Source organism: Rhineura floridana, chromosome 13 (assembly GCF_030035675.1).
Source record: "Rhineura floridana isolate rRhiFlo1 chromosome 13, rRhiFlo1.hap2, whole genome shotgun sequence".
Taxonomy (NCBI): domain Eukaryota; kingdom Metazoa; phylum Chordata; class Lepidosauria; order Squamata; family Rhineuridae; genus Rhineura; species Rhineura floridana.
In genome coordinates this window covers 27,224,160-27,236,726 of record NC_084492.1, presented here as the reverse complement: position 1 = coordinate 27,236,726, position 12,567 = coordinate 27,224,160, and the positions used below count along the sequence as shown (strand labels likewise).

At 39.1% G+C, this 12,567-nt stretch overlaps 1 protein-coding gene across 6 annotated transcripts in view; it reads right to left on the bottom strand.

Annotated features, from left to right (window-relative positions):
- The window catches only part of PHKB (phosphorylase kinase regulatory subunit beta), a 154,655-nt gene that overhangs the window by 66,508 nt on the left and 75,580 nt on the right, over positions 1-12,567 (bottom strand). For all 6 annotated transcript variants that reach the window (XM_061594575.1, XM_061594576.1, XM_061594572.1 and 3 more), the window contains 3 exons: positions 8,470-8,565; positions 4,886-5,083; positions 3,686-3,743 (listed from right to left, as the gene is read on the bottom strand). In XM_061594575.1, the coding sequence (XP_061450559.1) occupies positions 3,686-3,743; positions 4,886-5,083; positions 8,470-8,565 (352 nt within the window). The remainder of the gene's footprint in view (positions 1-3,685; positions 3,744-4,885; positions 5,084-8,469; positions 8,566-12,567) is intronic.

Genomic DNA, 12,567 nt, shown 5'->3' with positions numbered 1-12,567 from the left:
AATAATTCAGTGAAGTCAGATATGGAGTGTGGCATAGGGTGGATTGCAAAGGTCAAATACACAATTGATATGCTGTAGTTTTCTATTTAAAAAAATGAAATCTCACTACAGTCATTACTACCTGTACGTAGGGTGCAATAGATAATGGATTATGTTCTGTTTCTATCCAGAGGACTCAAATTCATTGTCTTCCCTGATCTTTTATTTTCTTCCCTTCAGTAATTTATCCAGCATGCAAATGCCTATTTGAATAGATTGTTGTTATGGAAGGCTACATTTTAAAATGTTTTTCTAGTACAATGGCTAGAAGTGTGAACTCTGAGCCAGGAAGACCTAGTTCAAATCCCATTTAAACCATTAACTCACTGGGAGGCCTTTGGCTTATCATCATCTTAGCCAGCTTCCCATATGCAACATGGGGGCAACCATGCTCACCTATCTTACAGAGTTTTTGTAAATATTAATAAGAGCATGCATGTAAGGCACTTGAATTACTCAAAATGTGCTATTTACATACTAGTTTTTACAAGATTTTTGTCAGGAATTCTCCTTGTGTATTTCCAATGTTACATGAATATTGAACATGAATGTTCACTATAGGCCAAACAGGAACATATGTTTCAGTTAGGAAATCTATCCCAGCCATACCCGGAGATTCAGGGGATCAAACCTGGGACCTTTCGCAGGCAAAGAATGCACTCTCTGCCACTGAGCTACAGCCCCATGGAGAACTCATTTTATTAACAGTTTTGAAGCTGAAGATATCAGAACCCTTTCTTCCATTAACAGCTGCGAATCTTGTTACATGATTAGGAGGCTAATTTTACCAATTTTAATTAAAAGAAAACAAAAACTGGTACGCTGCATTCTACTCAGTGCTGTGTAGAAAAGGGCCATCCTCAGGAACACAGGCAGCTGCCTTGGATCATCAGACCATTGGTCCATCTAGCATGGTCTTCATTGATATCCATGACTTTAGCATCCCTTGGCTGAAAATAATTTCCCCTGGCAGGTAGGGGATAATGACTTGCAATGGCTGTCCAAGGTTTCATTTTTTCCATACTCTACCTGGAGCTTGAACCTGGGACCTTCTGCATGCAAAGCATATGCTCTACGACTGAGCTACAGCCCTGATCTGAAAACTCTATTCTCTATCAACTTTTAGGAGAAAATGAATGTATGCTGTTGTGCTGAAGAAATTCCAAATGAAGAGTTGTGATCATTTGCTCATTTCTTAACATCACGGATTGAGGGCAAAGAGCCCCAAGAGAGACATATGCATGATAAATACAAAGAAAATCCCACAAACTCACCACTAAGAGGAAATCAGACTTTGTAAGGAACTTGCAGACCGGTATTCTTTTATAATATAATTTTAATTTAACTGTTTAATCTCAGAAAATGGGACATGATAAGTGTTTTATAAAATTATGAATGGTACAGAAAACCCAGATAGCAAAAAATGTTTCATCCTCTCAAACAATACAAAAACGTTTAGAGTCTCCAAGTGAAATTGACTGCCAGGAATAAAATATTTTGTCAGTTAAGAGAAAAGAAAATATTTCAAACAATAACTGACTTCTAGAAGATTTAGCTTGGGTGACTTTTAAAAAGGGATTAGACAAATGTGTGGTCTACTAACAACAACTATGCATGGAAGCTAGAGAGAGACTCCATGTTCAGAGGGAGTATACCAACTAAACATCAGTTGCTGGTGATAAAGACCCAAGGAGGGCTGGTGCCTTCACTTCCTGCTTGTGAGCTTTTTGGAGATAGCTGGCTTACCATTGCTCGAACCAGCATGCTGGACTATATGGACATTTGTTCTCATCCATCAAGGCTGCTCGTGTGTCTTCTTTATAGGAGCCATGGAATAATTTTTTCAGTCTCTCCCTACCCTGGGCTCATTTTTACAGCCAATTGTTTATATACATACAACTTATCGCAAAACAACCAAACCATTTGGTTTGTGATAGGACTTGACATGTGCACTGCCAAACAATTCAGCTGACCAGAAGTGGTGAAATATACTGTGAGTGTATGCAAACCAGTTAAAATGTAGCCATACATTTCACTAATATTCTAATAAGAGGAGACAGGTTTGGGGAAAATCAGAGGGGATGGGTGGGAAATCAATCAGTTTAGGGATACCCAATTAATTTGTACATCTATAGCAAATAATGAGGACATTCTTAGTACTTGATACCAGCTGATAAACATTTACAGCAAGGATGGCTAACTAGTGGCCCTCCAGATGTTGCTGGACTACAACTTCAATCAGCCCCAGCCGGCATGGCAAATGGTCGGGGATGATGGGAACTGTAGTCCAGTGACATCTGGAGGGCCACAGATTACCCACTCCACATTTAGACATACCCAGATCTAGAGGCACATGAGTATCTCTTGTGTGCATGCGTTTCCTTGTTCATTTCACTGGAGAGATCCGATCCACATCTGCATTTTAAAGAACTGCATCCTCTCATACCTACTCCTATCCCAGGCTCAGGTCAACATCAAAGGTTCTGTTTCATGCCTCCTCATTCACTATGGAGTTTTGCAGGTGGATAAAAGAGACAAGTCTTTTGCATTTGTGGCTCCTGTGCCACAGCAATGCCCTTTCTAGAGATACTCACTTGGCTTCTTCATAACTTAGTTTTCAACACGGAGTGGAAACATGTCTCTTTAAGAAGTCATGTGTGGAGTTAATAATTTGATTGCTGAAAGGCTTGCTATTACACCCTCCCCCTGCCCCCCACTACCGGAGGTTTTGGATTGTGATTTTCACTTGCTTTTAATTATTTTTAAGAATAGTTTTTCCAATATTGCCACACACACATATTTATGGCTTTTTGTGTGTGATGGGTGCCACAGCATCCACAGCACTTTTGTCAAGGATTGAGTACTGGCATCTCACTTTTTACCAAGAAAGCACTGTACAGACAGATAACTTTTGCTAGCCATCCTGGATTTCTTTTGAAAAGAAGTCATGACACAAATATTTTAATATATAAAATAAGTTAATTGTTTTGGGATGTTGTTTATCAAAACCAATACAGAAGCTCTTTTAGGAAGGAGACCGGTATTCCTGCACTGGATTTTCTTCCAAATTAGGCCAACTAATGAATGATATTTATCTACCACAGGTATTTTTATACCACCCTTCAATACTGTTCCCAAGAAATGAAAACAGTTTACAAAAATTAAAACAAAACAATTAATATATATGCTACTGCTGCTGCTATTGATCTAAAAGGCCACAAAATCACAAAAGCAGTTTAAAAGAGTCAGCAAGTTAACAATACTACCTAAAAAGTTTGGCAAAGGCCTTTGCCAGGTGCAGAAACAACATAGCCACAAGACAATAGAAATATTTGCGGTGATGGGACAGAACAGAACTTTTTGAGAATTTCCAGTCCATACATAAATCTAAGGACACTCTTCGCAGCTGTAAATAAATGACTACTGTGTACAAATGAGTACTGCACACTCGGATATAACAGTCATAACATAAAATCAGTTTATTCTACTGAAATCATTCCATGCATTTTACTTAGGTGGCAGAATTGTCACTGAAAATCTCGGCATAAGGAGATTACATCTTTTCCTCCTGGATTGCTAAAAACATTTTATTGCTGCATTCAAAGACTCATCCTCTGACAGAATAAGAACACAAAGTCATACTTACCATCAATCATCATGAAAATAAAAAAGAGTGGAAATTCGCATTCAATCCCATCAAAGAGCTAAAATTTTAAAAAGAGGAAAATTTAAGAGGCATGCAGCAGTTTATTCACAGAAATCAAAGACAAATCACACATGAAAAAAATCAATATTTTAAGCGCAAACAACTTATTTGAAAAAGGAAAAAAAGAAAGTGCATCTTGCTTCAAAACAGATTTAGTTCTTTCAAAGTGTTGTAGCATAATTTTATGCACAAAATGTATCACATATTTTTTATCCTCAGCAACAAAATTTTCATATAAATTCAAAAAGTCAAAAACAAAGGCATCTGAAGGAAAAATGGGAACTCTATTCACACAGCCTTTAATAGCAAACATTAATACTCAGAAGCACATAGAAATTTGGTTATTAATACACTCCAGCCTGTAGTCAGCTGTGAAATTAAATAAAATGATAAATAACTTGGCTGTTTGTTAGGGGAAACAAACTATACATTGGGTTTCAAATGTAAGCACATTTACCTCTAAACAAATAAATCAGGGAGTAAAATGCTGATGCAGCACTTTCATCACTCCACATCCAAAGCTACTACAACAACCTCCTTCACTAAAAATAGACTGTGAAGAAGTGCCAGAGCTAATGGTTCATATGATTTGCTGGCTCCTCCCTATTCCCTTCACAGAATGAAGCAGCAGAAGTTTCTCTCAGTTTTGGAAGACCTTGCAGGGATTAAAAGAACACCTCCTGGGCCTGAGGCTCCTCATCCCTGCACAAAGATTTTTTTAAAAACAATCACCTCACATGTAGGAATTCCAGACTGTGGGAATGGAGGAATCAGCAAAGCAATCTGATCAAGAGTGATTTAAGATGAGATTTTTTTAACCTAGTCTACAAAAATGCTGCTGTCATCTTCTATTAAAACAAAAATAGATCATATGGGTAGTACTGATGTAATCTGCACTCAGGCATGCACTACCACATCAGTACAATTGAGGTAATTGGAAATTATAATCTGACATTCAGAGTCAAGGTAATTAATAGAGTAAAAATTATTCAGCGTGGGCAAACCTGGAATTCTCTTGCCCGGTAATCATGACAAACACATCAACAACAAAAAAGGAATAAATCCTATACATAAACACATACCAAATACTAGGCACACACACAAGCCAGTCCTTTTATATCACATGAACAGGCACATTACCTTAATTTCTGCTGGCTTATAATAATGGCGATTTTTGTCCTCCAATGCAGTTCTATAGCCATCTCTCAAAAACCGTTTAAAGCCATATTTTCCTTTTAGCTTTCTAACCACCTTATCAATAGTTTGACTATACAAAGCTTCATCATCCACAGCAAATGCAGGGTAGCTTATACAGGGCAGGAGAGCAGCATCAGTGTTCTGGCGGAGAGAAAAATGTTTTCTAAATAATGGATGATAAAGAACCATGAAACAGGAATCTAGGCAATGGGAATGTTTATCTGTGCTTTTAATACAACGGTGGGGCACTACTTTGGCCCAGCTGGCCACATCATTATCTCCCTCACCCCCACTGGCCAAATTTGAAACAGGTGGGTGGGGCTACCTACCTGTCAATCATCTGATGTCATGACATCAGATTGTAAAGTGGGTTGTTCTCACCAACTGTCAAAGTTGGCCTGCAGGGATGGAGGAGACAACGACCGAGGAGGACTGAACTCTCTGTGCATCAGCTGAATTCAACCCTGTTTTCAGCGGAGATCAGCTGCGTGAACAGCCAACGTAGCTACATCTCTACCTGCCCTACTCTTGACATCACACATGATGTCAGGTGTAGGGAAGGCACCCCGTTTTGGGGAAAACGGCCTTATGGGCCAAATGTGACTTATGGGCTGGAGGTCCCCCACCCGTTTTTATATCTATGCATAAAGCCCCCCATATTAACAAACTCTATTCCAAAGTTCCTTCAGTGTTCCAAAATGCACACAGAATTCTGATGACTGCAGGCTTCCTCTCACACTTCAGTGTCAGGAGCTGCTTGCTGCAGAGAATGATAATGTGTGAATGGAACTGCCTTGACTCTAAAGTTGAAACTCTTTGCATGGGAATTCTGTGCACTCTTTGGAGCAGAAAACAAGGTTTGGCCTGGATCCTTTCAGAACCAGATTGGGCCAACTGTTTCTACTTAAGCTACAACAGACTGCACAGACTGTCCCAAACCCTGAAACTATTCCCATTCAATCATTTAAAGAAAAAATATAATAACTAAAGAACCACGTTTATCCCTGTTCTTTGTTTACATCTGTGAGACAGAACAGTGATTTGGTACTGAAACTCTAGAGAGGTCTATTACTATTAGCACATTTTGGTACTCTAATATAGAGTGTGCAAATAGCAAACTCCCAAAGGAAGCTTCCTTTACAAAATAAGTTTGTAGAAAAACTAATAAATTAGAGAGAATAGTTTTAAAATCAAGGCTGCAGAAAATATAAGCTAACTGAATGACAGTTACTCAAAATCCAAAGAGAAATAATGGAAGGAAATCTTTAAAGTTCACAACCAGAAGAGACACAATAGAAAATAAATTTCATTGCATCACTGATCCCTATGTATTCTGATGCTTCTGAACAAAATATTGCAACATTGAAATCAAAGTTCCCAAGGGAAACATATTTTATATGAAACATCTAAGGATGAGAGAAAATGTAAACCAAATAGCTGTCTGTGCCTTTTTATTTTAATGTTCTAAAATTAAATTCTAATTCTAATGAGGCAAATACAGCGCTAACAGTGAAGAATAACAGGTTGCTTAATTTGTGAAAATGCTACTTGATCCAGGAATGAAGAAAAAGGCATCATGTCATGACTGCTAGTTTTCAAGGCAGTGAAACAGACCACACTATGATGCTTATGAAAAGTACCTACTGCTAAAATAGCATTCTTGATTAAAAGCATCTAATGTCCCATTAACTTGGCCTCATAGCAGGCCCTTCTCCATGAGAATAATCTAAAAGTCCTTGTGTAAACTATCAACCCCAGATACAAGTGACATATTTTGTCTGTCCCAGACTTGAAATTTTAGACATCTAATGCTCAGAGAGTGAAGAAAAACAAGCAAGGGCTGTGCCTTCCACCTACACTATTTAGAGACAATGCAGACAACTTATAAGCATGGATAATGCGTTCAGCTCTGGAAATCACGCTGCAAATAGGTCATGAGCTGAAGAACTGAAGTTGATCTGCGTGTTTTAGGTGCATGTAACTGATGTCAATTTTAACGAATTCAGGAGCTGCCAAACAATATTCAGTACATTTTGTTGATTTGAAATTATTACCCTCAAATGCAAGAGGCTGAAGTCAGTCCTCGAAGAGAGAAAAAACACAACTTGGTATCTGGCTTTAGTTGTGTGGTGTGTTTTTTTAAAATCATATACATTTGGCCTGCATTTTATTTTTAACTATGTCTTTATGCTTTCCCATTTTCAAACTTATCTCTGTGGCGATAAGGACTAGAAGTTCAATGTTAAAAATAAAAAAGGAGTTGTGATTCTCAGGATTTTTATGCTCCATACTCTACAATAGACTCATCCAGTTCTCTTCCTAAAGAATACGGGTTTGTGCGAATATTCATTAGAAAAAATGCATTATACAGGATTTGCCACACATTTGCTTCAATCCAAATAAGGGTATCGTGCATATATGTAGATTTATGGGTGCATGTCACTTGCAGGATTGTGAAATACAAGTATACATCTAATGCACAGATTCTCATCTAAATGCATATCAGGCTGAGGGTTGAGTCTATCCACTTTGAATAGGATGCACGTTCTGATGTGCATCTAAAAACCACAACCCCATCTGTGTTCTCATGCAACTAGTTGCCACTTAACACCTGGTTTTGTCATCTGTTTCAGCCAACAAGATTAAAGATCAAGGCAGAAGGAGATAAATGGATATTCAAGTTTCCCACTTGGACGCCAACATCAATTGTCAGACATCTTAAAGAAGAAAGCTGATAGTGGTGCAATGCAGCTATCATTGTCCACGTTGCACACAAAGAGGTGGGAAGCAATAGGTGGGGTTATCTACTTCCCCCATGATGAGCAGGGCTTCTCTGGTCTGACAGAAAGATGAAGAGGGATGTGCAGCCTGTGTTCCTGAAAGAAGCCAAGAGCTCCTGCCCTACGCCATAGGGGATGTCAGTTAGAGATGTGAAGGCCTGGGAAAAAAACCAGAAAATTTTGGGGGGGAAACTAGGTTTTTTTCCATTTTTTCCCCTGAAGCCTTTTTTGTTTTTCCAAAAAATTGGGGGAAAATCATTTTTTTTGCTTGATTTTTCCCTGGATTTTTCCCAAAGACTTCACAGCTCTAGTGTCAGACCCTGAAAATGCGATAACCACTTCAGCTGTCTGAAAAAAGCTATTGCCTACTCCAGCCTTAAAGAATTTTACCCTTTCCCCAGTGGTGAAATACAAATCTAGCATAATAATCTAGAAAGATGTCCCTTGTGCAGCAGCACTTAAAACAACAGATTCCCTAACCAACAACTCCAGACCTTTATTTTATCATGTACATTTGTTTTTAAATCTGTTGATTTCATCTATATTTTGATAACTGTATTATGTCTATTTTTAATGTCTGTTATCACTTTTTAAATGAATATTTTATACTATTGTATGTGAACCATATAATATTTAAGTGGCATATAAACCTTGTGGAATAAATAAAATAAAAAAGGATATTAAGAATGGCAATATAGCTAATAACTACATCCAAATTCATTCCCTCCATGTTCAGAAATGACTTACATGAGACCTTGATTCTCGCGGAAGTAATGAACAAAGAGTTTGCCTGTTCCGATTGTGGGCATCAAGGTCTACAAATATGACAGACCATGAGCAACCCTGTAAGTAGAACAGAAAATGAATACCACAGAGGACATGCACAGCAGTACCTGGAGTAGCAAATACTAGTCAAGTGAATAGATTCCTTGGATATTATGATTACCCCCAGCAATCACAACATTTCAAATAGACGATGACATTTCCAAGACAAATGGACACAATACTGTTTCATTAATATTAAAGGGATCAAGCAGACATTTTAACACCAGTTAGCAGATATGGGCCTTGAGATTACATAAGCCTAACTCTTCTGATTTATTTACAACTACTATTTAATTACCTCTCTAGCGAACAAGTCATCAATAATTTGATGACTTAAAACAATTTGATCAAATAACATAGATATGGCTGCAGAATGGTGGATTCGATGCATCTAGAAAATCCTCATGCCAACAAGGACTTAAGAAGAATATATGTATTTGTATATTTTGTGATGGCACATCAAATGCTAGTCATTAACATAAAGAAACTGATCCATGTCAATTCACCAAGAAGCCCCTTTCAGACTAAATGTATGGGCACATCTCGCTGTTCTGACACGATGCCCTGGGTCTGCTGACCATTTTGCTGAGAGCGCCAGACCTTTGTACTGCCATGGTTTGTGGCTATTGCATACAGCAGCCCTCATACCCAGTTCTTTACCCTTACTTGTAGCAGATGATAGGATCCACACAAATTAGTAGCTGAACCTAGAACTCTGTTAACATCAGTAATGTGTTGCAAATTGTTTTAGCAAGATAGTTGCGTTCCCACCTACTGCACTTCAATCGATAAAATATGTCAAAGTCAGAAATTTAATTCTTCCTGAAAAGAAACAGAGGGGGCCATTGACAAATACTCTCCCACTCAATGACGCCCACTAGATCTTGGAGGGAAAGCACTGGTTTAATGAGACAACCCCTCCCCTGCTCCCACTAAAAGAATTGGCAAGAAACCCTATCAATTGCAAGCAAACTTTCAATTGTGGAACAGGAAAACTCCCCCGTCCCTGTGTCCTTGTACAACAGCTTTTGCCAGCCTGGGTCCCTTCAGGTTTGTACTACAATTCCCATTACATGCAGGCAGCATGACTGGGCTGCCTGAAGCTGTTGGGAGTTGTTGGTCCACAACACCTGGAGGGCACTAGGTTGGGGAAGGCTGCTCTTCAGCCTTCTGTGTTACTCTAAAAGCTGAGGGTTAGGGAACTCTCTGTAATTGTCTGATGGAGTGTAGAAGCTGCATCTCGATTCTCACGCGAACCCATTACAAAGCTTATGTCAGGACCTGTGTCAGGTTTGAGGGGATTCTCAGCAAAGAAGCCTCTGGGGGACTCTCTCCTACTTTGATGGGTCCTAGCAGGTTTACAGGGGGTGTGTGTGGCAGAGGCAGCAGCAACAAGCAGCAAAGTTCTGATCAGTGCCAGTGACTTGAAGCCACTATTTTATTCTCTCACAATGCCCCAGAGTTATATTTTGTTGGGTCATTATGAGATATTAAAATGGTGGTCCCCACACCTGGCTACCCAGCACAGGGAACCAGAAGCAGTTATCTTGGAAGGGAAACATTGGGGAAGGACCGTAGCTCAGTGGCAGAGCATCTGCTTTGCATGCAGAAGGTCCAAGTTTCAGTCCCTGTCATCTCCAAACAGGTCTGGGAGAGAACCCTGCCTGAAATCCTGGAGGGCTGCTGCCAGTTAGTGCAGACAATACTGAGCTAGATGGACCAATGGTCTTACTCAATATAAGGCAGCTTCCTATGTTCCTATGAGTGCATTGGTGGGCTCTGTTGGGACACGGGGGCCCTGAAAGCTGTACATGCTGGCCTTGGTTTAAGCATATGTGACTAGATTGCACTCTTGTTCTTCCCTCAGCTCTCCCTCCATTCCCTTCCTTAGGCTTGATTGTAAGCTTGGGGGGGGGGAAACCTGTTTTTGGTTGTGAAACTCCAGAAAAATACCATGTACACTTAGTGATCTGCACAATTAAAAAAAAATTCAATATATTCTCAGAAGTTACAGAAATGTTGAAGGTCCACTTAAACTTTATTTTTCAGAAAGTCATTTAAGCTATATTCCATTTTCTTAACGTAGCAGAATATGATTTCTTTTGCTTCCTGCCAATCCTAATTTTAGAACTTTTGACCATTCTTAAATGCTGAGACAGTACCTTTTCTTGTAAACAAATCAACAGCAGGAAAGATGTCACAGAAAACTCCTGGTTCTTGATTAATGAACCCTGGATAATATCAAATTCATTTCTATCTTGTGCATTTTTTAAAAAAAACACTACAGTATTGCAAAGCCAAACATAGGTCAATAACCCAAGATTGATTTTTTAAGATGTGTAATTATACCTTGCTGCTCCTTAACACAGATTCAAATAGCTCTCAAAGTAGTCTAAATTCATTTACATGGTTTCAAGTGTATGATCAGTGAAGTTTGAGAAAAACTGATGCTGCAAAATCTAATTGCATGGTTTGCCGCAACTGCTTTGTGGGGAAAATAGTAAGAGAGAAGTGCCAGTAAATCCAGATCCGAAGAAAAATTAAAGAATGTGCAAAAATAAATAAATACACAGAGGTTAGAATCAAGAGATGCCCATTCACATCTACCTAGAAGTAAGCTAATTCAATGGGGCTCCCAAATAAATAAGGATTACAGGCTTGTTTTATTTTTAGATACTTTTACCCCTGCTAAATGCTACTGAAACATGCAGAAGAATATCACCATTTTTAAATATATATATATAATGAGCCAAACCACGGTCCCTCACAAAGAGCATAATTTAACTCTTACTGGAAAATATCACATGCAAGAGAATGAAGTGATAGAATGCTCAGAGGTAGAATGGAATATTCAGTCAGAATATACGTGACCGTATTTCTGAATGCTCCCTTACGTTAATAGGACTGGGCTAGGGTCTTTCGCCCAAATGTGCTAGAGAGTTTTGCAGTTTTTTAACTGCAGGGTGATGGTTTTAAATGGAACAATCAAAAGTCCACTTTTTTAAAAAAAAAAAAAGTATAAAAACCACTTCTCTCATACCATGCATAATTGTATATACTTCTGTCATGTCACCTCTTAGTTGCCTTTAGTTTAGAGCAAAGGCAAATTAAAAGGTGACATAGTAGAAGTGTGTATAAAATTTATGCATGGCATGGAGAAAGGGGATAGAGAAAAGTTTTTCTCCCTTTCTCTTAACACTAGAACTCGAGGGCATCCAATGAAGCGGAATGTTGGAAGATTCAGAATAGACAAGAGAATGCACTTCTTCACACAGTGCCTCAACACCACAGGTCAGTTGCTGGGGCAACTGCAAGAAAAGAGAGAAACTGTCCTGGACTGGTGGCCCAGATCAGTTGCCAAGGTGACTGTGAGCACAGGCCAGTAGCATCCAGGAGTACTGGGAGAAGTGGCATGAAAAAAGCAGTACAAATCAGAGCAAGAATAATATCTGCTACTTCTAGAGGGAAATGCAATCTCCATATAATCTATGGTGAGCCTTGGAAATAAACAGGCCATTTCTGGTACAGCAGCAGCAGAATGAGATCTGTGCCACCCCAAAGAGATGACACTAAAGGAAGGTATCTTCCCTTCAAGGTGAAACAAAGTCAAGTGTTGGTGATAGGCCTCTGTGGATGCTGATCCCAAGGTTATATGAGAAACTGGTAGAAAGAAGGTGCTGAGAAGAAGGCCTTGACTAGCCTGGGAAGGTTGTTGTTATATATAGGGAATATTTCAATTCAGCTGGATGAAGAGGATTCATTATGTTAATTGAGTGGGGGGAGAGTGGATTGGAATTTGTGTTATTAACTACTTGGGTAGATTTTCTCTGTGATAAATTGAATGGCTAAGTTGATTATTAATGATTACTTTTATGGTGCAATTAATATTTGTCATAATTGGCAGTGCCTCAATTGTTCTCATTCAGGAGTAGCCAATGTGGTGCCCGCCAGATGTCGTTGGATTACAACTCACAACAGCCCTGACCATTGGCAATGCTGGTTGGGGCTGATGGGAGTTGG